General features: G+C 41.9%; 3 protein-coding genes across 5 annotated transcripts; 2 read left to right on the top strand and 1 right to left on the bottom strand.

Annotated features, from left to right (window-relative positions):
• LOC8056723 (phosphomethylpyrimidine synthase, chloroplastic) lies at positions 978-6,985 on the top strand. Of its 3 annotated transcripts, none has more exons than XM_021450777.1 (7): positions 980-1,134; positions 1,860-2,155; positions 2,254-2,381; positions 2,806-3,632; positions 4,190-4,865; positions 5,483-5,578; positions 5,761-6,985. In XM_021450777.1, the coding sequence occupies exons 2-5, from the start codon at positions 1,863-1,865 to the stop codon at positions 4,862-4,864; spliced, it is 1,923 nt and encodes a 640-aa protein (XP_021306452.1). In that variant the 5' UTR covers positions 980-1,134; positions 1,860-1,862; the 3' UTR covers position 4,865; positions 5,483-5,578; positions 5,761-6,985. The 3 variants fall into 3 exon arrangements, with proteins under 3 accessions (XP_002466673.1, XP_021306452.1, XP_021306450.1); XM_021450775.1 differs by having other exon boundaries at positions 5,740-6,985; XM_002466628.2 differs by having other exon boundaries at positions 978-1,134; positions 5,483-6,790.
• LOC8054175 (cytochrome P450 89A2) lies at positions 8,600-10,081 on the bottom strand. Its single transcript, XM_021463849.1, has one exon. It carries the CDS (start codon positions 10,079-10,081, stop codon positions 8,600-8,602), a length of 1,482 nt encoding a protein of 493 aa, XP_021319524.1.
• LOC8056722 (ankyrin-3) lies at positions 18,856-25,647 on the top strand. Its single transcript, XM_021461192.1, has 13 exons — positions 18,856-19,057; positions 19,207-19,275; positions 19,964-20,113; positions 21,189-21,320; positions 21,564-21,703; positions 22,213-22,323; positions 22,416-22,541; positions 22,753-22,905; positions 24,126-24,221; positions 24,332-24,433; positions 24,697-24,867; positions 24,956-25,035; positions 25,306-25,647. Exons 1-13 carry the CDS (start codon positions 18,970-18,972, stop codon positions 25,358-25,360), a joined length of 1,473 nt encoding a protein of 490 aa, XP_021316867.1. The 5' UTR covers positions 18,856-18,969; the 3' UTR covers positions 25,361-25,647.

The following is a 26,290-nucleotide window of genomic DNA, read 5'->3' as shown; positions in this document are numbered from 1 at the left end:
TCTAAAGTTCAAGCAAAGTTGGAAGGGGTTCTAGATGTCAGTATGAGCATGGGCTCAATATTTAGCAGACAAGTGACTCTTTGTGATCCATAAAAACCTAGAAATGGGCCGAATGTTTAGTATAGTAGTGAGCTCCTTTGCAACGGGCCAATGGGCTCATATCCCACTTACATGTAACGAACTAATTTAATTTTTTCTCTTACTTCTATTTTTACATAGAAGTTTCAAGTTTGGATTCAATCATTGCTGGGTTTATCGGTTTACAGGAAACTAGTATAGTAGCAATGAAAAACAAACAACACCAGCTAATCAAAAGGCTTCAAACTATCTTGGCCCAAACTACTCCTATGACTAACGTCACAGTAGATGTTCTAGGTTCTCTTCGCTTTTCTTGTCTTGACAAGAGTTCTTGAATTGACTTGAGCAATCCTACAAATGAGCATTATAGTTTTTTTACCCTCCACTTAACACGGTTAAGTATTGAAAATGGACGGAAGGTCATAGAAGAAATGAAAGTTCGTTTGAGAACCATAGAAGGAAGTTCAAAAAAAAAGGACATACAAGACAGAGGCATCTTTTATTAGAACCATACAAGTAAATCTCTCTATAAATTACCATATGGTTTTTAGCATTATACTAAAAATTAATTGAGGTCATTAGTTTACAAGCCAGTTAATATCTTACCAATCATCCAGCTAACAATTAGTACATAGCTAGTTAGCTGGATGCACTTAAACATGGCCTTAAATCAGCGAACATCCGTTGTTTTTTTGGTTAGCGAACATCCGATGATTAGTTGGGCGTAAAACGTATACCAGCGAAACCACAGCTAAAGTGGGTCTTCATGAGCAAAGCCTACCAATATCTTCCAGTGGCGATGGAAATATCTCTAGGTCACGTTCGGGAAAAAGAAATATCTCAGGTCGCCGTCCTCGTCCTGTTCGGTTGTTGTCCTTTCTCACCTTTTTCGTTAACGGCGTGGTGTGGGCGTGTGGCCACCCGTCCCCTATCCTCTCCCTCACGGGGGCGTCCTATATAAGGAGAGGAAAAATCTGCCACTCCACACTCGCGCTCTTCTCTCGCCGTCGCCGATCGTCATCGCCACCTCGCGTCCAGACCCGCCGTTCCTCCGAGGTGAGAAATTAACCTGCTTGCGCATTTCATCCGACGACGATCCCGTTTGCGTCATGCATGTAGTCCGGTGACCTCGTCGATCTCTTCGATCGGCTTCGGTTTTTAGTTTCGCCTGCTACACAACCCCTGACGCCGACGCCGACGCACACGCATCGCGCCGCCTCCCGGGTGACGAAACCTCTCCGCGGCTGACATGCCCGCGACTGGTTCCGTCCTCCGGCGACTTCCAGTGGGTTCATCGCCTTTCTCATCCTCGATCTAAAGTCTATTTTCTTCGGTTCTTGTTGCTCGATTTGCTTGGTTCCCCACTTCCCTTCTTAATCTAGTGCCATTCGATGGCGGGAGAGCTGCTGTTGGCGGCTAGGGTTCGTTGTCTTTCCATCAAAACAATTTGCACGTACGAGTTCGTGGGCTGGTGGCCTAGTGACCTACTGTGCTGGCGTATTTATAGGCCTATCTTTTTAATAATTTTATTTCATGGGCCTATGTGGGCTTCTGGGCCCGCCAGTGAGTGTGATGGACGAAGGAAAATGGCTCTCTTTGCTGTTCAGCTAGAAATCTTCCATGGGCAACGGAATTTCGGTGCCCTCGGTCGTTCAGTTTTTTACTATATCGTCAATTCCCGATCACACCGAATAACGGAGAATCGAGAACCGCCCTTCCAAAAAAAAAAGGAAAAAAAAAAAGAAATGTGTTGCCTCACTATTTTGTACCTTGATGATCAGGAAATGGCTGCACTGCAACCCTCATTTTCACCAGCAATGACTTTGAAGAGTAGCTGCAGTGCCCTGAAGTTCCCGCAAACTGCACTGTTACCTGGTTTTGGTGGCATTCCACGCCCTCAAGACAGGAAAGCTAGCTTCGCTTGTTTGATCCCCAAAGTTGCTTCAGTGACTGACCAATCAATAGCAGAGCCATCGAAACCCAAGCAAAACAGGCACACGGTCGACCCTACAGCTCCAGAATTTCTGCCTCTCCCATCTTTTGAGGAATGCTTTCCAAGGAGTACCAAAGAATCAAGGCATGATGTCCTTTCTCGTTTCACCTTTTATATGGTTATTCTTGGACATACTAACAGTCTAACATAGCTTATGTTTGTCTGTGGGTTATACTATTCAGCGAAATCATTCATGAGGAATCTGGTCATGTCCTCAAGGTTCCATTCCGGAGAGTCCATTTGACTGGAGATCAGAAGCACTTTGATACATATGACACCAGTGGCCCTCAAAATATAAGCCCAAGGATTGGTAACTCAATGGCCTTGCTTCATTTTTGTGTCTTCAATTGCTTTGGCATTCTTTTTAGTTGTGTTCACATATCTTCAAATTGATATACAATTTTTTTATTATTTTTCTATTTTTAAAAAGCTCAGATTGGAGTAGTTAACCTAGTTTTCAGAAAAAAGGGCTATAATATGAATTATATATATCCTGCAAATTGTGATGCACGAATTTCCTTATAAAATTACGTGATAGTATCAACAGCAAAATAAGCACTGATAAACCAGAATAACTTAGAAGTGCTGACATCACTCTGTTGCACTGTTCTGCTATATTATTTTTCGAAAGATGGGCTCTATCAAGCTGTATTCCCTTAACAGAAGTTCTATTACTCTACAGCATACAACTTAACACACTGCATTTTGTAACAAGCATTCAAAATATTTTTCAGGACTCCCAAAGATAAGGAAGGAGTGGATTGATAGGAGGGAAAAACAGGGTAGTCCTCGGTACACACAAATGTATTATGCCAAACAGGGAATCATAACAGAGGAGATGTTATACTGTGCCAGCCGTGAGAACCTTAGTCCTGAATTTGTTCGGACAGAAGTTGCCCGTGGACGAGCCATAATTCCTTCCAACAAGAGGCACCTGGAATTGGAACCCATGATTGTTGGAAGAAACTTCCTTGTAAAGGTGAATGCAAATATTGGGAATTCAGCTGTTGTGAGCTCCATTGAGGAGGAAGTTCACAAGCTCCAGTGGGCCACGATGTGGGGAGCTGATACTGTCATGGACCTTTCAACAGGGCGACATATCCATGAGACCCGGGAATGGATTATTCGCAACTCTCCGGTTCCTATTGGGACTGTTCCTATTTACCAAGCACTTGAGAAAGTAAATGGCATTGCTGAAAATCTGAGCTGGGAAATCTTTAGGGATACCTTGATTGAACAAGCCGAGCAGGGCGTTGATTACTTCACAATCCATGCTGGTGTCCTGCTTCGTTACATTCCTCTTACGGCAAAGAGAATGACGGGCATAGTTTCACGTGGTGGCTCAATTCATGCAAAATGGTGCTTAACTTATCACAAGGAGAACTTTGCATATGAACATTGGGATGACATTCTTGACATATGCAATCAGTATGATGTGGCATTATCAATTGGTGATGGTTTGAGGCCTGGTTCCATTTATGATGCGAATGATAGTGCACAGTTTGCAGAACTGCTGACTCAAGGTGAACTAACACGTCGAGCATGGGCAAAAGATGTGCAGGTGAGAATAAAATTCCTATTTTTATTATATTCTTAAATACGAACATGGTTTTAACTTCAAAATGCATAAGGCAAATGATTAATTTAAGATGGTGCGTATGCAGACCTGGTCAGAAAAGTATTAGATATTGCAAGTTTGTAACTTATGGGTTTGAAAATCTGAGTTTGACTAAACCATGTACGATTGACAAAGCTAATCTGTTGCACTATAACCAAATATGATTGCTGGATATACATATTGCATATCAAGCATGAAAGATGAGGTATAGCTGTGTAGGATCTAATCAGTTATCTACTCTTAGTTTGATAGCAGTATGTTTAAATTATATGTATTGAAAGTACAACAGTTTACCTTTGTTAATAAGCTTGTCTAGGAATTGCCTATTGTTACTTACACCCTTCAAGAGTTTGTCTAGATCAACATATAACAAAATACTTTATGTTTGGAACCCTTGATTTATAGATGATGGTCTCTAAATGATATCCATCTTTAAGTTTCTTTTTTTTCAGTATGTATCTCACTTTAGACCAATTTCCCTGACATGTATCGACTTTTAGGTGATGAATGAAGGCCCAGGTCACATCCCAATGCATAAAATTCCTGAAAACATGGAGAAACAACTGGAGTGGTGTAATGAAGCGCCTTTCTATACATTGGGTCCTTTGACAACTGATATTGCACCTGGTTATGATCACATCACCTCAGCCATTGGTGCTGCCAACATTGGGGCTCTTGGCACTGCGCTTCTTTGCTATGTAACACCAAAGGAGCACCTTGGCTTGCCTAATCGTGATGATGTCAAGACTGGTGTAATATCCTACAAAATTTCTGCTCATGCTGCTGATTTGGCAAAGGGTCATCCCTATGCACAAGCTTGGGATGATGCACTTAGCAAGGCAAGGTTTGAGTTTAGATGGCTTGACCAATTTGCTTTGTCTCTGGATCCAGTAACTGCTATGGCTTTCCATGATGAAACATTGCCCTCTGAGGGTGCCAAAGTGGCACATTTCTGCTCAATGTGTGGGCCCAAGTTTTGTTCAATGAAAATCACGGAGGATATCAGGAAGTATGCTGATGAAAATGGATATGGAACAGTAGAGGAAGCTTTGATACAAGGAATGAATGCTATGAGTGCTGAATTTTTGGCTGCAAGGAAAACAATTAGTGGGGAACAGCATGGTGAAGCAGGAGGGGAGATCTATGTACCAGAAAGCTATGCAGCACAGAAATAAGGTCAGTCTGTTATCATGTAGAGTTTGCCTTGCAAGAGCTCATCCATGAAAGTTCTGTTCTGAAGATGTATGATCTTTTAAGAAGCATGAAGTGATCTATGATATAGTCATGGGATAATATTTAAATTATTTCAACAAACTTCACACATATAAGAGAGTATATAAATGAACTTTAGCAGACTGATACATCAGTACACAGTAATAATACATGCTAGTCAGTTAGCATGGACACAGCACTTTTTTTCTGAATTTGCAGAGTAATGAGTGCTTTGGAAATTAGAAGTTCTCTTGGATCAATAACCATGTCGCTCATATCTTATATCCGAAATGTTGTAAAAAAAATTAAGTATATGATCATAAATTTTGATCCATGTATGTTTTTCTTCTTCTGTTTGGCATTCTTAATTATTGGATATAGATCTCATGCAGGACACAGTGCTTCCACCCTAAAATACTATTTGTATTATGCAATTTTTGTGATATCATTTTTTATTCTCTGCTGAAACTCTTATTTGTATCTTTATGGAACTTCATCAAACTATTAATTTATTAAGCTTTGCTTTCTTTGTAGTTTTGAATATAGAAGCTCTTTTACTCAGAATTGCAAAATTCATGTAGGTTTCCTCAGAGCCATCCATTCCAAGTGAGGCAGATGTGCTGGCTAGTGGCTAGGGCATTCATCGCAGCAGCTCTACCATCTTATCTAATGAGATGGTAAGCAGTATGTGAATAAAGCTGGTGTTGCTTACCTTCAGTTTGTAAATGTCATTATGTACTGTAATAAAAAACTCTGTATTGTTCTCCCTAGCATTATATTTATGCTTTAGGTCGTCTTTGTATCACAATGGGATTGTTAGTGATGAAAATTGCACCAGGGGTGCCTGTGTTCTCAACAGTCTGAGAGCCTCTTAGCCTGGACTGTTGTGAGATGGGCTGAGAAAGTCCCTTTGAACCTGAACAGGATAATGCCTGCGAAGGGAGTGTGCAATTCTATTTTCATGTTTTCCAGGAACCTATCAACCTTTTGGTGGAAATTGAGGTATTGTCCATGATTGTGTGGAGCTCAGCAACCAGGCCTACCTGTTCTCTACACAGCAGCTTGTTAGCATTTCTCCAAGGGGGGAGAATCTTAACAGGTATCAGCTTCATCATGTCACCTAACATTATATTTATAATTAACAAATCATTTAGTTAAATCTACACATCCACGAAATTTGTCATATCATTTGCTAGTCCTATATAATCTAGTTCTACATCTATCTGTTCTTTGATTGTGCGCTCCATCTATTCTTTGATGAAGCTTGTGAGTTCTACTTTCTAGACCTGTTGAGATAGGACCTTTTGGCATAGTACAATATCAAGAATTCTTTGGGAAGGGAGTATATTTAATATAGTAGTACAAAAGGAGGTAGCTAAAACTGACAATTTTGTTAGATGGATGATGTTTGTCAATTGAGGGTGGAAAGTACCATGCCATTATATTGTACTCATCTATTGATAAATAACTAAGAAAGTTTTTTTTTTGTCAATTAATTGCTTCTCCCCATTCTCGTGGGTTTTTCAAATAGGTGTAGCTAAATATTTCACAAAGTCTTTTTAAACAGTATTGTAAAAAATTCATGTGAACTTTTTCCAAGTCTAGCATTATGCATGATAATTTCCATATGCATGTTGTCTGAAAGCAGCAGTATCTCAAAGCACCTGCAAATTCAAAACAGAACTAGATTGTAACTTCCAAGCTGCTGCATTTGTGAAGAATACTATATTAGTTTTACTTCAGCCGATTGCACTTTTGTCATGTTTCACTGCCTGCAGCCTGCTTCACGCTTTGGCTGTATTATGCATTATATGTTCATATCCAACTGCCAAGGCTGATTGTGGGATGTTAAATGTGTCGGTGAAGTAAATTATTCTGTTGTTGCTCAATGTTTGTGCACTCTGTGGTTCCAATGAACTATTCCCATCCGCAAAGCTAAGATCAACTCTGATTGTGCCCACAAGGCGGAGTGTCAAATCTTGTGGAGTTGAGCTGGGCACCTAATTTCTTGATGTTGCTGCTCAAGTTCTCATAATCTCATGTTATCCCTTATAAGTGCTTCCCAAGAAAATTTGAAATGTTAATTATTATAAGACTTCCATTTCTGTTTATACGGAACCGAGGAATTCTATCTGAATGTCTCCCTGAGTATAATTTTGTTATGGATTAAGGACCCAATGCTTTAGCTGTTTTGTACTGTTCTGTGTGTTACTATTTTGCTTTATTCAAACTCAAATTACCAGAGGCAAAGATCTCAAGAATATTTTTTTTTCGAACAAAAATAGCAGGACCTCTACCTATGATCAACTTTGCCAAACAGAGCATACTCTGTTAGGAGGAGGTTTAGGAATTCATGACATGGATATTAAAAACACTGCACTTCTTAGTAAATAGATGGGACTTGGCAGCAAATAAGCATAATATTTATTTAGGTTCTAAGACATTAACCCAGGTTTATTGGGAAAATGGGGCACATTTTTAGGATAGACTAACGAAGGCGAAAAAGAAGGTGCTTGTGTTCGTTATACTGGAGAATCATTTGAGGGTCTTAAACGCTTTGAAAGACACCTGCCATGGCTTCTACAAGACTACATATATGAAGCATGGATGGTACAAGACCCATCTTAGAGTACAGGGCCACGGAAGCACAACATTTTTTAGTTTGTAAGCAGCCTCACAGTTGAGAAGAGGTCATAAGTTTTCAGAGTCCTATTAAGGCATATGAGTACCTACTTTCAAATTGATCTTGTCTAGCCTCAATATCACATAGGTGAGGCTTAAAAAATCATCACAACATGTCCTTGCTATTATGGCAAGTCTTGCACCAGATTTTATAAGGCCTTGGACCTTGCAATTTTGTTAGGACACAGGCCCAAGTCCCTCCTCGATAAGAGCATCTCAAATAGTGACTCTATTCAACATGTACCATATTAAAAAAATAAGGTTTATGCAAAAAAAAAAAACCCAACATGGTCCTATCCAACATTCTAAATTTGTGGCATCCTAAATCATCCTCCTCCTACCTCAAATTTGAGTCACTCCTCTGTCTACCCTATCTTGAAAAATAGGAGATTGAGATCTAGAAGAACTGCTATGAGAGAGAACAATTTAGGGGGATTCATGTTTAGGATGGACCCTATGTATATATGAGAACTTTAGGTGGATTCATGTTTAGGGGAGCACACTCCACGTTTCTCTAGATTGGCCCCCTTGGGCCTTGGCCACTGCTTAGCTTTTGCCTCTATTGCTTTCATCATGTTTTGCTTAGAAAAATTTTCATAGAATGGTTTCATCATCAATTCGGTTTGTGGAGCCAACTATTGCGTAATTTTAAATTACATTCTACTTTTTTTTGTGTGTGTTCTTGATTTATTCGTATGAATTATTAGCCTTTTCTTTAAAGGACTGCCTCTGAAGTTCTGAACGTAGCACAACCTATACATTTGGATTCAAATACTTGATGCGGGTTGTTCCAACATGGCTCGTGACTGTCGGTTCAGTCTTGGGGTGAGTGTGATTTCATCAAAATTCGAAAAAGAAGTGGCATGGACATGGCTTGTTAGGCTTCTCAAGAGAGAAAATTCGCTGCCATTGGTTCAATTTCCTTGTTTTTTTTTGAATCAGATTCAATCACGTATATATAGAGCGGATGATGGTTCGTTTATTTCCTTGTACAATTATACACGAGTGGATGACGTCTAGGTGCTCCGCTTGACATGCGCTCTGAGTGGCGTCTTCATCACCTTGAAGAAGCCGTCCAGCTCTGTGAAGTCAATCCCGCAGCCATGTCCATCGGCCGCCGGTGCCCACTCGAACTCGCGCACGAGCCCGGCGAGGAAACACTTGATGTGCACCATGCCCATCCCAGCACCGGGGCAGTACCTCCGGCCGGCGCCGAAGGGCATCATCCTGATCTCCTTCGGCCCGGGCACCGCGCCGACGCCCTCCGCCTCACCGTTGGCGAGGAACCGCTCCGGCCAGAACTCGTCGGGGTCCGTCCAGTCCTTCCTGTCCCTCGCCATGTCCCGTATAAGAAAATGCACCCGCGTCCTCCCGCCGCCGCCCACTGCAGGCACCGCCGTTGTTCCGCCGCCGGCCACCGCCGCCGCACCCTCCGCGTCCGCGTGGGCTTCGCGCATGAGGAAGGGCACCGGCGGGTGCAGGCGAAGCGCCTCGAGCACGACGGCGTGCAGGTACGGCAACGTGCGGAGCCGCTCCTCGGGCACCGCGCCGCCCTCGCCGCCTCCATCTCCTGCTATCTCGCGGCGCAGCTTCTCCTGGACCTCCGGCTGGGCGGCGAGGTGAGCGAGTGCCCACTCGATGCAGGACACGACCGACTCCGTGCTGGCGCCGAGGAACTCCGACAGAAGGCTCACCATCTCGTCGTCCGTGAGCGCGCGCCGGGCGGTGTCGTTGTCGTCGTCGTCCTCGTCGTCGTCGGGGACACGGAGGTCGATGAGAGTGTCAACGTACGGCCTGATCCCGCCGTCGTTGCAGCACCCAGAACGGCGCCGGCGGTCCCTTTCCGACACGAGAGGGAGGAAGAACGCGGCCTGCTGGCCGCGGTAGGCGACGAAGCGCCGCCACTGCCTCCAGTGCAGGAGCTTGGTGAGCCATGAGCCCGCGAAGGCATTGGCCTCCCCTATGGCGCGAACGAACTGCTGCATCACGCGCCGCATGGCCAGCAGGTGGGCAGCGTCGCCCACGAGGTCGCCGAAGCACAAGCGCGCCACCAGAGCAAACACGGCAGCGTGCACGCTGTCTCTGATAACGACCACATCGCCGCCGTCGCCGGCGACCCTCGCGGACAGCGACGCGACGAGGGCCGCCACGAACTCTCGCCGCAGCGGGCCGAGCTGGTCGAAGCGTGAGGGGTGCAGAGCCTCGGAGGTGAGGTTGCAGCGGAGCGCGCGCCAGAGCGGGCCGTACTGCGCCGAGCTGATGCTGTCGCTCCGGCGGCGGCGTTGCCCGGTGACCAAGGCCACCGGGAACAGCGTGAGCGGGCGGTTCGAGAAGGCGTCGGCGTGGTCGATCAGCGCTGTGCGGGCGACGGCAGAGTCACTGATCTCGACCAATGTCGGCCTCGCCGGACCACGGCCGTGCCAAATGCTTCGCCGGAAAACGGCGAGGAAGATAATAAAGGCCGTGCCAAGTGTGAGGACCTGCACTAATGTATCCATGGCTTCTTCCCTAGAAACTGTGAATCTGTGATGAATCCTGTTGTGCCTATACGTATATATATACTGATCAGCTGCCCAGTCTGCTCTTCTGATTCTTCTTTTCTTCGTCGTCTGGTGTGCTCTAATGATTTTTTGGTGATATAGAATATAGATCATGGTGGCTTCATTGTGATTCTCCTCACCAATTTTAGTTTAATATAATTAGTATGGGTCATCACCAGTACTTTAGGTCTTTCATATTTTTCTCAATCGATTAATCACAGCCATCCGAACGAACGCCTCTCCCCTTTGAACCGTTCGCTTGTTTGGCGCATGCATGCAAGTGTTTTTTCTCAACTAGCCTTCCAAGCACCAATGGCCTTCTTGGTTTGGCTGTGCAGAAAGTACTATTGCCTGATTTGTTGTGAGAGAAAAACATTGTTAAATCACTATCGGAAAACCAGTCTTTGCCAAGTGTCTAATGGTTTGCCGAGTGTTTTTTTTCGGGCACTCGGCAAAGAGCTTCTTTGCCGAGTGCTAAAGAAAAAACGCTCGGCAAAAAAAAAAAAAAAAAAAAAACTCGGCAAAGAAGGTCTTTGCCGAGTGTTTTTTTTTTTGACACTAGGCAAAGTACCCTCTTTGCCGAGTGTTTTTTTTTACACTCGGCAAAGACCCTCTTTGCTGAGTGCAAAAAAAGAAACACTCGGCAAAGAAAATTTCAAATCAAAATTTGAAGCCCTAAACAAATTCAAATAAAAAAGTTTTAAACTATAAAGTTGTATAACTTCTCAAGATCTATAATCTTTATTTTGGCCATTTCTTCATTTGGCATAATGAAAATAAGTTTGTTCATAAATTTTATCTCTCTCTTATAGTTCCTAGAACTACAAGAGAGATATATAAGATTTGTAAAAAATATTAGAATTACCGTGTCAGATGAGCAAATGATCAAACAACCAAAATAAACTTTATAGATTTTGACAAGTTATGAAATTTTATAGTTGACAATTTTTTCATTTGAGTTTACCTTATCATTTAAAACTGAGTCTTTATTTGAAAATTTTTAATTTTGATTTTCTAAAATTACCTCGGATGAAAAAACTGACTAAATAAACTTTGTAGGTCTCGAAAAGTTATGAAACTTTGTAGTTGATAACTTTTTGATTTGAAATCTTGTTGTCATGCAAAAACTATGTTTAAATTTCTCAAATTTGAAATTCAAATTTTGTAAACGACCTCGGATGGAGAAACTTTCTAAATGAAAATTATAGATCTCAAAAAGTTATGAAACTTTGTAGTTGATAACTTTTTGATTTAAAATCGTTTAGAGGCTCAAATAATCAATTTACATGTGATTTAGTATGATATATGAAGAACCAAAACGTAATGTAATCACATGTGATGGTGTAGTGCCCTGGTGAAGTAGGGAGCTCTGTGACCTGAAAGTCGTGGGTTCGAATCTTGGTTCCGCTGATTTTGTAGAAAAAGCTAAAAAGAAGGTGGAGGAGGGTGCAGCTAGCGGGCTAAAAGAAGGTGGAGGAGGGTGCAGCTAGCGGGCGCTACTGCTAGCTGATGGCAGCCCTTCCCCAAAAAAAAATACATTTTTTTTCTATTTTTTTGGTTTTTTTTATTTTTTTTCTTTGCCGAGTGTCGGCACTTGGCAAAGCCTTTACCGAATGCCCGATAAAAAACACTCGGCAAAGACTCCTTTGCCGACCAGAATTTTGTCGTGTGCTCTTTGCCGAGTGTGGCACTCGGCAAAGGCTTTGCCGAGTGTATTTGGGCCTTTGCCGAGTGTTTTTGACACTCGGCAAAGCATCTGTCTCCCATAGTGAATGTTAGCAGATTTGACTGATAAACTCAAAAGAACAGACTCAGTAATGGCATTATTCCAGTGACCTTTGACCCTACCACCAGGTCCACAGCTACCACGATAAGCCTAGGTAAGGGTAGTCTCAACCTAGAAATTAGATAGAAAACTAATTAGGATGGTAATGATATGCCACTAGAATTAAGGAAAAAAATTGAAGAAAGGAGTTTCTTATAAAAACTATATCGAAACGGAAACCAATATACGAAGAAATATGATAGATATATATACTTCATCCTAAAAACATATAAATTTTGCTTCACAAGTAGTGAAATAATCATAAGTTTAACTAAATATATATAAGATATTATCTACATCTTTATTTAGGGTTATTATGAAAATATACTTCATGATTAATTAAATAATACTTATTACACATCATAAATATTAATACATTTTTATCTATATTTGATCAAAATTAAGAATCTTTGACTTCTCCGGTAGCGAGATTTACATTCTGTTTGGGATGGATGGGGTAGAAGAGAGAAAATTAGGCAAAGACTTCAAAATGGGCGTGTGTGTCATGCACACACTGCACACATGCACATTCTTCCTACTTGCGCTCGCCCGCACTGCTCTCTCTCTCTCTCTCTCTCTCTCTCTCTCTCTTGGCAGCCTCCTCCATATGCCCACAACCGCACTCTACCTCCTCCGGCAGGCAGTGGGGGTGAATTCAGCTTTGGTGAGGTACGTCCTCTCCTCCTTCGCGCCCATACCGCTCCCTTCTCCCCAAACTCTGACGACCTTATAAGGGAAGGGGTTTGGGGAGGAAGTTCGGTCAGGTGATAGGGAGGTTTAGGGGGCCTGGCAACGGTGGAGGTGGATGAGCCAAGTCAGGGCGGGGGCGCTATGTCCATGGCGGCGGTGGGGGGCGAGTGGAGGGGAAGAAGGTGTCACCGTGAGCGAGCTAGAGTTCCACTGGAGCTCCATGGCTATGACCGCGACCATGGGACTCTAATAAGACCCTAGCTTGTTCGTGGCGAGGCAGTGGGCGGCAGGACCATGGTGGGCTAGGTCGGGCGAGGGCGCCCATGGATGAAGCTCGCCATGGAAGAAAGAGAAGGGAGGAAAGTGTCGGACGTGTGTGAAGGTAGCACGGTTGTGAGAAGGGGTGAACCTAATTGATGGTTATCAAGGTGTTTAGTGTTCACCAAGATAAAGAAGGGGGTCAATTCAAGTGGTCATCAAGGTAGGTACGAAGTTTGCTGTTTAGAGCATCTTCAACAGTTTGACAAATAACTTTCTCATTCATAATTTTTTTAGCAAAATAAGAAAAACCTCTCTCCAACAGTTTAGCATCCCAATTCTCCGTCTTTTCTAACTTAGCATATCTCCCTATTCTAGCGCGCAAATATGCATGTCGGCTCCGTGCTTAGCATCGGTCTTTCTCCTCATGCTTAGTGGAGGCTCTTCATTGCTTAGCGGGGCTCTTTGTTTCGTTAGTGGATTTTTGGAAACGAAATTTGTCAACTGTTGGAGATGAGATTTTTTTCCCTCCCCATATTATTTTGGGAGTTGACAAACAATATGATTTGAGAAACGAATTTTGCCAAACAATTGGAGATGCTCTAAGGCTGAACTCAACTCTCTAGAAATTCTTACATTTTCTTTGAATTCAGGTTCTTTTCAATTTTCAACTAGACATTGTGCTTTTGTCCGAAATCCAAGGGAGAAGGGACTGACTATACAGTGGGGGTAACAAGGGATGGAGCTTCACTGTGGCCATAATGGACCATGGCCCTCCCCGATTTGTGCAATTTTAAGAAGATACTATACTATATTCGGCATATTTTGATAACGATGGCGTTGGTTGCATATATATTGCTCGCTGAGTCAGAGTTATAGTGGAATGGGAATTGGGAAAATGATGACCACCGCACGGGAAGGGCTACTGCGGTTGTTAGCTATTATATTTAAGTGCATTATTGCAGCTTTTAAGCACAATGAGATCAAAGGAGCTAACACAATTTTATATAAAAAGAGCTAAAAAAAGAAAACAAATAAACTACACGAAAAAAATTATATCCAGATAGATAGATATTAACCTTTGGTTGCCATTGAGGACTTTTAAGAAAATGAAGTTTAAAAAGCTTTAAAATATAGGGTGTGTTTGCAGAGCTCCAGTTTTAGCTAAAAATACTTGGGCTCTACCTTCTTTGGTGAAACAACTTTCTTTAGCTCTAAGCAACTCCTATAGAAGAATGTTTGGTAAAACAGATTCTCATGATAGATAAAAGAGTTGAAATGTCAATAATCTTTTCTTTTAATTTATTTCTTTGATTATTTGTTCCTCGGTAGTCGGTAGTAGTCAGCATCTTCTTTCTCGTTCTATTGGGTTTCCTTTTTGTCAGTGCTATCCTTCTGAGCCTAAAAAACAGACGCGAGTTTTATCATCAATCATAAGAGAAGCAATAGAGGTTAGAGGTAAAGGTTACCAGTTTGGAAAGCTGTCCACATGAAAAGAGAGCTAGGCCTTGTTTAGTTTCCAAAATTTTTCAAAATTTTCTAATTGCATAGAATCTTTGGATATGTATGCATAAAACATTAAATATAGATAAAAAATAATTAATTGTACAGTTCTATATAATTTGTGAGACAAATATTTTAAGTCTAATTAGTCTATGGTTAACAATAATTAATAAATACAAACAAAAGTGTTACTAGCCAAACTCAAAAAATTTCGCGAACTAAACAAGGCCCAAATTGTTATTGCACATGTCCTTGTACAACCGACAAGACATAGACAGTAGACATTCAGCAACATGACATTTCAACGTCTCAGTGTGTATCGAGCAAGTTATTATTAAGGCCTTGTTTAGTTCACTTCAAAAATCATTTTTTTTTCAAAATTCCCTTTTACATCGAATCTTGCGGCACATTTATGGAGCATTAAATATAGATGAAAACGAAAACTAATTTCACAATTTGCTTGTAAATCACGAGACGAATCTTTTGAGCATAGTTACTTCATGATTGAACAATGTTTGTCAAATAAAAATAAAAGTGCGACCATATCAAAATCCAAAAAACAAGATCTAAACATGGCCTAAAGATTGTAGTTGTGATTCTGAGCAATTAATAAAGCACTCTTTTCTTTAAAAAAAAACAAGAGTGAAATGCCCTCAAAACTTGGAAGAGTGTGTCGCGTAAGTTCACGAACTTTAAAAATATATTTTTGGATCTCTAAGTTTGTTAGGCCATTCTCAATGGAAGTTTCATGACACAGTTTCCAACACATCAATATTTTGGAAACAGTGCATAGGAGTTTCATGGGGATGAAACTCTCTCTACTCCCATGAAACTCTTATCATCTCTCTCTTCATTAATATAGCGCCACATCAGCATATTTAATGTGCATAAAACTCTAATGAAACCCCATTGAGACTGGCCTTAAGAGGTGCATCTCAAGTCCATGCCAACCAGGTAGACATTTTTCTTGATGCGGCATGCGCATGATATGTATTTTAACATTTAACTTCTCACAATTATTTTTCTCTTAGGAAATAGACCCTCCCTATGGCCTTGTTTAGTTCCAAAAAATTTTGCAAAACAGGCACTGTAGCATTTTTGTTTGTATTTGACAAATATTGTCCAATCATGCACTAACTAGGCTTAAAAGATTCGTCTCGTCAATTTCGACCAAACTGTGCAATTGGTTTTTATTTTTGTCTATATTTAATACTCTATATATGTGTCTAAAGATTCGATGTGACGGGGAATGTGAAAAATTTTGCAAAATTTTCTAGGAAGTAAACAAGGCCTATGATTTGGCGAAGAGCATGTCCATGTCCTCCGAGCTCCACCCACTAGTCTCTGGCAGCTGCAGGTACACGAACATGAACAGCAGCGGCTGCTTCCATACCAGCAAATAGGAAGAAGAACCCAGGTATGGTGATCTAGTCCCGCGACACAGATGAATGTCAAATTGTCAATATGGCCGTGTTTACTTCCTGAGCGAAAAAATTTCGCGCCACTGTAGCACTTTCGTTTGTTTGTGAAAATTATTGTCCAATCATGGACTAATTAGGCTCAAAAGATTCGTCTCGTAAATTTCGACCAAACTGTATAATTAGTTTCTATTTTTATCTATATTTAATACTCCATGCATGCGTCTAAAGATTCGATGTGACGGGGAATCTTGAAAAATTTTGTGTTTTTGGGTGGAAGTAAACAAGGCCTATGTCATGGTCACCAAATCCACAGGTCACCCGGTTCACCGTCGTGGCAAGGCGCGCTCGTGCCTTGCGCGCGCAGACGCGGCGGCAAGAGATCTCCGAGCTGTACGTGGGCGCCGCCAGCGAGCGGCCCTAACCCAACGGAGAACACAGCCACGAGCCCACGACGGCTAGCAGCACCGCTGCACGGACGCATTGCACGCCGTGTAGAGTGGACATGGCGCCGATGATGCACAGGGTAAGGGCTAAAGATCGAGGTCAGCGCCACAGCAATGCCTGCTGCGTGCTCTGGCAAGTGGCAAGAGGAGCTGAAGCGGGCGCCGGACGGCCGATTCGGTCGGAGAAGAGCTAGCTTTGCCGCGAGGGATGAAGCATGTCTTTGACCACTCCTACCCCTCCTACGGCAATGGTGGCATGGCACTGTTCGACGACGACATGTCGACCTTCTCTTGAACACCACAGCGGGCTGTATGTAGAGCACGATATATGGCGTCGATCGATGCCGGACGTCTGCTGCAAGGACTGCAGACCGACAATGCAGATGATGATCCAGAGCACGTTTTCCGTCTGCGGTCTGCCGCACGATAGAGCATCTCCTTCCACACGCGCCGCCGCTGCCAGCTGCGCCTGGAGTCCTCGACGGCTTGCTTGATCTCCTGGATCGGCTTCAGAGGTGCGTCCGATCGAGGTGCGCACGATCGAGCACCATGTGTGCCTCCTGCTAGCTTGTAGCGCCCACGCAGCACGCATTAACAACCACCGCTGCGACTGTGCACTGCCATTTAGATTTACATGAAAAATTTTTGGGTGTCACATCGAATACGTCGGAAGAATATCAGAAAAGGTTTTTAGAAACTAATAAAAAAACAAATTACATAACTCGTCAGAAAACTGCAAGACGAATCTATTAAGTATAATTAATCTGTCATTAGCACATGTGGGTTACTGTAGCACTTAAGGCTAATCATAGACTAACTAGGCTTAAAAGATTCGTCTCGCGATTTTCAACCAAACTGTGTAATTAGTTTATTTTTTTATCTACATTTAATGTTTCATATATGTGTCCAAAGATTCGATGGGATGGATGAAATTTTGTTGGTGGAGAACTAAACAGGGCCTAACGCGTCAGAACTAAACAAGGCCCTCGGGACCAACAAACGTTGCAGGCATACTACGTACGTCTAGCAAGGACGACAGGGTCGACACGACAGGACGCCGCGGCGAGATCTCACGGCGTTGTACACCGGCCGGCGCAATAAGGCCTTGTTCAGTTCTGAAAAATTTTGAGAAATAGACACAGTAACACTTTCGTTTGTATTTGACAAATATTATCCAATCATGGACTAACTAGACTTAAAAGATTCGTCTTGTCAATTCCGACCAAACTGTGCAATTAGTTTTTATTTTCGTCTATATTTAATACTCCATGCATGCGTCTAAAGATTCGATGTGACGAGAAATGTGAAAAATTTTGCAAAATTTTCAGGTAACTAAACAAGGCCTAACGCGGGAGAACCCAGCCCCGATGCTGGTGCCGAAGCGCTAGCCCGTGGCCATGAGTGCGGCGTAGCTGCCGCCGGCAGACATGGCGTGGGCGTGGCGAGCGCTCCAGCCATGAGGGAGGCACTGGCGCTAGCACGAGCGTGTCCCACCCAGGAAGGCCTTGTTTAGTTTACTTTGAAAACTAAAAAGTTTTTAAAATTCTTCGTCACATCAAAATTTGTGGCATATGCATGAAACATTAAATATAGACGAAAACAAAAACTAATTACACAGTTTAGCTGTAAATCACGAGACGAATCTTCTAATCCTGGTTAGTCTATGATGGGATAATATTTGTCACAAACAAACGAAAGTGCTACCGTACCGAAAACTTTTCACTTTCCCAAAAAAAATTTGCAAAATTTTTCAGATTCTCCGTCACATCGAATCTTTAGACACATGCATGAAGTAATAAATATAGACAAAAATAAAAAACTAATTGCACAGTTTGGTCGGAATTGACGAGACAAATCTTTTGAGCCTAGTTAGTCCATGATTGGACAATATTTGTCAAATAAAAACGAAAAAACTACGGTGTCTATTTTACAAAATATTTTGAAAGGCCTTGTTTAGTTCTCCAAAAATTTTGCAAAATTTTTCAGATTCCCCATCACATCGAATCTTTAGACGTATGCATGGAATATTAAATATAGATAAAAATAAAAACTAATTGCACAGTTTAGTCGAAATCGACGAGACGAATCTTTCGAGCCTAGTTAGTCCATGATTGAACAATATTTGTCAAATACAAACGAAATTGCTACAGTGCTCATTTTGCCAAAAATTTTGGAACTAAACATGGCCTAAAGGCCAAGGCCGAAGTCGGCCGCCCATCGGGGCGCCGAGGGATGGACACCAGCATGAACAGGTTAGTGGGCCCCGGCCCGTGACCGCCAGCATGAACGGTGATTGTCAATCTGCAAAAGTTTTGTGCCAGCCCGGCTGCGTACGCGTACCATTTCTCCTCTTTGAAAACCGTGGTACGAACACCCAATCCCGAAGCCTGCGCTCACAGGCCACGATTCTGTCCGGGCGCTGCATAGCAAATCACCCCTCCACAATTGCTCCTCGCCCCAATCTAGTCCGTTCATCCGGACACGCGTCGGCCGATGGAGGCACCGCTCCCCCTCCTCTCTCTCTCTCTCTCTCTCTTCCCGCGGCTCTCCCTGCTTAAAGTCTGCCAGCTTGCGCAGCGCAGCGAGGCCAGCCTTCTTCCCCTCTCCTTCCTCCTCCAGCCTGCCTTCCCCTGGAAGCCTCCGCCTCACAGCACTCCAAAACCCCAAAAACCCCCCAACAAACCCCGGAACCCCAACCGCTCCTCCATGGCGGCCTGGAGCTCTCGCGAGCACGACAAGCAGATGGCGGCGTCCTTGCGCATGATCGCCTCCGCCATGGGGGGGACCGGAATTAGTACGTAAAACGACTCCGCCGTCGCCAGGGCCCGGCCGGGGCTGTTTCCTTTTTTATGTTTTCCTAGTTCGCGCTTCGATTCGTCCCGTCCCGCTGTAGTGCGGCACGTGGTTGATGCTTTGCCGCTGCTCCCCCTCCTCCTCGTGCAGGTTCCCAGACGCTGGACGAGATGAAGCGCACCGTAGCCAAGGCGGATTGCGACGCGAGCAACGTCGTGGGTGAGATCGGCATCCCACCTCTTCCTCTCCCCCTTCCCCCCAAAACGGCACTGGCTTCTTGTTGAAGTTGTGGGTTTTTGTTTTGATCTGTGGCATAGTCGAATCGTGAGCGCCTTCCCCCCCAAAACGGCACTGGTTTCTTGTTGAAGTTGTGGTTTTTTTTTTTGTTTTGATCTATGGCATAGTCGAATCGTGAGCGCTCGTGGGGTGAGCGTGTCCATATTTGTTCACGTATATGGTGGTGTGGGGAGGAGTGGTGCAATTGGCAGTCTCATGTTCATGTCATCATGTGCGGTGTCAATCATGGTTGGGTACTTGTTTCAGAGTTCAGACACAACCACAAAATGGTTTCCTTTTTCTCTACTTCTTAATTTAAGATTTTTATGCATGTACGATGAGTGATACTACTGGTAATAATTGAGATGAGATTGAGATGAGATTTTTGTGCATGTCTGTTGGTTCGCACTAATGTTTTCATGCTCTGCTGCTTTTAAATATGACATTCTTATAGGCTATGTATATTGCTTGACATTGTTATGTTCTGAACTGTGATTTTGGGAAGGGTGCGCATTTCCCTTGTTCCGTGAGGCTTTGGTCCTATGTTATGCAGTTCTCTCTTATGAACATATGGGTTATCCTTTTGACAAGTTTCTCACTTACCTGTTTCCTGTCTGTTTGGGACTTGCAGAGGTGCTTGAAAGAATGGCTGAAGACTCTGACGAGGAGGAGCACCTGGGGCCACTGCATGATGCGGCAGGGGCGGGCAAAATGGATGTTTGCAAACACCTGGTGGAAAATCTTGGGTTTGATGTCGATGTTCGTGCTAATGATGGCTCGGGTACGTGTTTCCTAGGTTGAAGTTCATTATTTTCTGCTTGTTCTGTAATATGATGAGATGCATATCTTAACTGATGACTTGCAAAAAAAAGAGAGCATATCTTAACTGATGATAATGTGAATCTTTTCCGTATTTATTACTAATATATTTAGCCTATAATTTCAAATCTGGATGTTCTATTTTTTTCTTAGCTTATGGTTTATCATGTGAAATTGTCCTGTATCACTATTCACTAAATACAACATTGTAACACTGTTGAACTCGTGAGATATGGATGTTACTTTCACGTATGCACAAAAGGTACCATTCATTCCTACCTTTTATGTGCTTTTCTTAAAGAGTTAAATCTTTCTTTAGTTCCTCATCTTTTATATTGGGCCGTGTTTAGTTCCTGGATTTGAAAAATTTCGTGACACTGTAGCACTTTTGTTTGTTTGTGGTAATTATTGTCCAATCATGGACTAACTAGGCTCAAAAGATTCGTCTCGTCAATTCCGACGAAACTGTGCAATTGGTTTTTATTTTCGTCTATATTTAATACTCCATGCATGCGTCTAAAGATTCGATGTGATGGGGAATTTGAAAAATTTTGGGTTTTGGGATGGAAGTAAACAAGGCCTTGATTTAACGGGCACAGTGTGCCATTGCTGGTACAATTTGTCCAGTTATAGGTCCTCTTCTATAGGTATAGTCTCAGTTTTTTTGGTTTCTTCTATTTATGTGGCATTGGTATAATTTAATCATGGGACACGCTAATTGGATTCTTAGATCCTATGTTAATAATATGTTTCTAGATGACACCAATTGCAATGCCTGTTTCTAATGATACCATATTATAAATATGGTGTTTCTGTGTGGTTTCTGCTAATACTGTCCCAAAAATGAAAGATTTTAAGTTACTAATATGAAATCTTAGTCTACGATGGAAACGTTTTCTGAACCACTGTTTCACATTTGCTAAAATTGTATCTATGGAATAGTATGATGTGCTGGTGAATCTTTTATTCCTTCTCTTTGCCGTGGTAGTCCACAAAGATAGGTCTGATTAAATTGCCTTTTTGTTACACCTTGTCAGGGAAGACTCCTTTGACTTGTGCAGTGTCACGTGGCAAAGTGATTGCTGTGAGGTATCTTATTGCCAAGGGTGCAGATCTTAATAAGCAAGATGCCATGGGCTTTACTCCTCTGCACTATGCTGTCAAAAAAGGTCCCCCTTTCTGTGAATGCCTTCATTTCTACTCACACTTTATATTTATTTTAAAATTCATCCATCACTGCATAGTGCATAGAATTTGTATCTGGTTATAATCTTACTTAACGATCACCTAAACATTTTTTATGTGTTAACAGCATGAATTAGAGCTCCTGTATATTGGGGACTGATAGTATGTAAGAGGTGGCTGGATGAGTTTATTGTAACACTGTTGCCCGCTTCTGATTTTTTTTCCAGGGTACAGTGGAATAGCACGTTTGTTGCTCTCTAGAGGAGCTAATGTCGATGTGGAATCTTCTGAAGGGACACCGCTACATGTTTCTGCTGCGCGTGGGAAGTTCGGTGTCATGGAGATTTTGTTGGAGCACCATGCAGACGTAATTATTAATACAAACTTTTAACTTCAACATGGTGGGGTGGGGTATTATTTGGTTTGGGGGGGGGGGGGGGGGGGGGCTGAGGGATTGGAAATTGTGCTTTGCTTTGCTCCAGCTCCAGTTGCACCTTTGTGTGGGTACATAAGATTTTAGTGCCGGTAACCCAAACACGGATGAAATGTTCACTGTACTTTATATTTGCTACATTAGAATTCATTTCATTGTGGCCTTCTTTTATATGTTTGTGACTGGAACTTTTACCATACCCTGTGCTTCCATGTTTAGTTAGCCATCCTACATTTCTCTGCATTGAATTGATTGTTCTCATCAACATATGCTGCTTTAGAGGGTTTTCTTTGGGTAAATTGGCAGCTGTTTTGTTTTGGACAATGTACCTGCTCTTCATTCGAAATTATGCTGCATTAAATTGATTTATCTTATCAACTTATGCTGCTTTAGAGGGATTTCTTGGGATGGATTTGCAGCTGTTTGTTAAATTTTTTTTGCAGCCAGATAGGGTTTCCCCAGATCTTTGTACACCCCTGGCTATAATTCTTTGTGCCACATATGAAAAAGCCAGTTTATCTGCTTGCTTAAAGTGCATGAAGCTCCTTGTCAAGGTGGTACCCAATTTGCTTTCTTTATATATTGATCAATGGAGAGAATCTTGAAAGATCCCTTTATTTAATTCAGTACTAATTGCTAATCACAGGCTGGTGCTGATTTGAATTCTACAAATCCTGACACTCCATTAGTTATAGCAACTAGCAGAGGCTTAAATGAGTGTATTGATTACTTATTGGAGGTTGGAGCTAATGCAAATATTCAAATCAAACATGTGAGCTTTTATCTCTTACTAACTTTATTTTTTTCTTAAATTTTATATGCCTACACTCAATTGTGCATTTTCTCTCCTTTTTTCTTCTTCTGGTAGGACGAGGAAACAATTTCATTTGTATGATAATACTAACTAGTTATGCATAAGAGTTCTCTTGTTTTATGTTTTAACCAATGTAAAATAGTTCTTTTTGTTCTTTATTTCATTACAGGGCCATAAAACACCAATAGAGATTGCTGCAAAGTCTGGAAGAAGAAATCTTGTTGAGAGTTTATTTCCTTTCACTTCACCCATTCAAACCATTTCAGACTGGAGTGTTGAAGGAATCCTTGCTCATGCAAGATCAAGGCAATCAAAACACAAGGTAACAGAACCTGCCATTTAGCCATTTTTGTTGAATATTTTTCAGCTGTATGACTCGGTCATTCTTTGAGCCCATCACTTCTGTCTGTTATTCACTTCTGGATAATCGAATAACTTAGCCAAATAGCATTCGGACAAGAGGTTGTAGCCTTGTAGGGTAGGTTGAAGTGCAAGCAGAAGCAGAGTGGAGAGTCTGTAGCTTGTCATATATTGTAGAGTACTAGAGTTCACATGTGTTGTATTTGTCCTTGTGTTATCTGGAGTTCAGATTATTTATTTATTTAATTAATTATTGTGAAATCAGATTATAGAGCTAAACCATTAATTTTCCTGAGGCAGCATGGTTAGCAGATCGTGTGCGCCTGCACCCATGCACACTTAAAACCACTTCTTGTAGCCTCTACATATATGAGATGTTTGTGATTATTCTTAAGTTCTAAATTGATGGTGAATCTTGTCCTTGTTTGGTAGTCTACGTCTGTTTTATCTGGTAAACAGGACTGATCTGTTTGTAAAACTCAACTAATATGCAAGATTCTGGACAGTTTTATACTACTACAGTTTCTGCTTATAAATACTCACTTGTTTGCTGATTTATACTTAGTTGTTTATACTCCCTTTGTCCAGAAAAGAATGCAATTCTAGAACAGTACCAACTACCAAGTTAAAGTATCTTGAGTTTGACTGACTATAAATAAAAATATCAATACTTATAATATCAAATAAGTATAATTAGATTTTTCATGAGATATATTTTCACACTATTACTTATTTGGTGTCATAAACAATAATACTTTTACCTATATATTTAGTCAAACTTTGGACATATTAACCAAGAATGCACCTAGAATGGCATTCATTTGTGGACAGCGGCAGTATTATTTTAGTAGCCTGTGTGCTTCACGTTGGTGTGCCTTTACTCTTTAGCAAATATTTGTTAAAACAGTGGCCTGGAAATGAACGGCAACTATCTGAGGTGCTAAATTGCCGTTCTAATGAATGCGGTCAAAACTAACTATTTTTGGTACTCCTTGCATTCCAAATTATAAGACGTTTTGGCTTTTCTAGATACATTGTTTTTACTATGTACGGACATATCTAAGTGCATAGCAAAAACTATGTATCTTGAAAAGCCAAAATGTCTTCTAATTTGAAATGGAGGGAGTAACTTCTTGGTCCTTATATAGCTATGATAGCCTTTTAACCATCATCTTGACTCAGGGCGAGAGATCTGATAATGATAGCAAAATTCAGCTGAACTTAAATGGTGAAAGATCAGTCAAGGAGGATGCTGGCGCATTGAAGGGCTGCACCGAGGTATGTCTAGTGCAATATTTCTATTGGAAATAATCTAGTGTGCTGACCTCATGTTTGCAGCATCTGTATTTTTTCCTTTTACAATGGTTCATGTTTTCTATATGGTACAGGATAAATTAAGTGATGAAGATAGGAAGGCTCAGCTGAAATTACATGGTGGACAAGCCGTTAAAGGAAAAGATTATGCTGGTGCTTCAAAATTCTACACTGAGGTATATCATCGTGTACTGTCAATTGGTTCTGGTTTACTTTTTCTTGGATTGAAATGTTGGCACTTGTGTTTCATTCAAAAGCCTTGTTTCGCTTACATTCTTACATCAAGGATGAACATTCAGATTTTACTCAAAAAGGATCATATTGTGTATGTACTAATAAAATCGGTATGCCCAGTTTGATTTTGGGTGTGCTCTCACGATTTTGATTTCGGTATGCCCAGTTTGATTTTGGGTGTGCTCTCACCATTTGATTTTATCAGGCAATCATGTTGGACCCTGCTGACGCAACACTGTATTCAAATCGGAGCTTCTGCCATCTGAAAATTGGTGGAGCCAGGGATGCTCTGGTTGATGCTAATGCTTGCATAAGCCTGCAGCCTGACTGGCCAAAGGGTTACTACCGTAAAGGATCTGCCCTCATGTCGCTTAAGGTCAGTTGATACAACTTTCTAGTCTCGTTCTGCTTTGGACACCACACCTCTTGTTGATCATATGCTCCATCTTTTTTTGTTCTTATAGGAGTACAAAGAAGCACGTGATGCATTTATGGATGGGTTGAGACTGGATCCTTCAAATTTGGACATACAGAATGCTTACTGGTATTGTTCTCCCTATTGCCTTTCATATGTGATCACTACTCTTGAAAGGTTGCTTGAAATTGCATTTGACATTTTGTACTCCAAGCTTGTGGTAATCAAATGAAACATGTTTAAAAAATCATATTGCTTGTATCCTACGATCTATGTGGACATTATTTTGCACAAAATGATTGTAAACTAGAGATATTGAACAGAATGCACCTTCAATTTTCAAGGTTTTGTAAACCAGCTCCATTCACATTTCTGAATAAGCTTGCTGATTTTTTTCAGGGAGGCAGACGAGGCAATGATCAAGAAACATTCTACTGGACAAAGTGCTGATTAGTTACTTGAGTAGGCTTGGGCGAGTCACCTGTTTGTTTCAGAAGTTTCTCGTACTTCTTGTCATAAGGGGAATTGGATATGCTCTTATGTTACCGTGTCTCGGAAATGTCTTTTTTCTGTTGGTTGGACGTACTGTACTCACCACCTACAGGTGTTTTTGAACAGTGGCTGGACCTATGTTTCTGCCGCAACTTTGGCCAGTAGGCAATTGTGTAAGGACCTTTCTCCTTTTGCAACAAAGAACTTTGCCTGTAATGATAGGCAGATGGTTCACTACTTCACTTTACATTATGTGGCTATTGCTGGATGCTTTCTTACCTTTGGGCGTATGATTGGAGATCAGAAGTTGGCCTTCGTTATTTTAGGAAGTGCATGGCCAGCAGCCAAGCATTATTATCCTTTAGGAGAAGGAACCGACGTAATGGATTGTTCAAAGGTCTCAAGATTTCGCTTGCTATTTTTTCCAAAAAGAGAAGATTTCGTTTGCTGTGCATGCGTGTTTCATGCTGGTAAATACCAGTTTTCAAGATCCATAATTCTGTATGTATTGCAACGGGGCCCAAATAGTTTCACAAACTGGCTTGGTCCGGCACAGCTGAGAAAGGAATTGAAGGCAAATACAGAACTGATTACATCCAGCACATCAGTTACTCGATCAGCGTGGCGCTGTGGCTGGCCCTCTAGTTGCTCCAAATAAGGACACTTGTTTTATACGTACTGTATAAAAAGTAGAAGTAATCTAATGACGCTTTCATTATCGATGATGGTAAAATGTCCGGGAACCAGCTCTCCAGTGCGGCAGTGCGAGAGTTCACGCCTGCAACGCGAAATAAAAAGCACAAACGTCAGGTCCATGAACAATACAGAGCCATCAGCCATGCATATGTTTTTGAAACATAAAAGTTAAAGCGCAAGAAATATGACAGCCAGC

This window comes from Sorghum bicolor, chromosome 1, assembly GCF_000003195.3.
Source record: "Sorghum bicolor cultivar BTx623 chromosome 1, Sorghum_bicolor_NCBIv3, whole genome shotgun sequence".
Lineage (NCBI taxonomy): Eukaryota > Viridiplantae > Streptophyta > Magnoliopsida > Poales > Poaceae > Sorghum > Sorghum bicolor.
The sequence above is the reverse complement of the archived record's forward strand: the minus strand, read 5'-3'. Positions and strand labels throughout refer to the sequence as shown.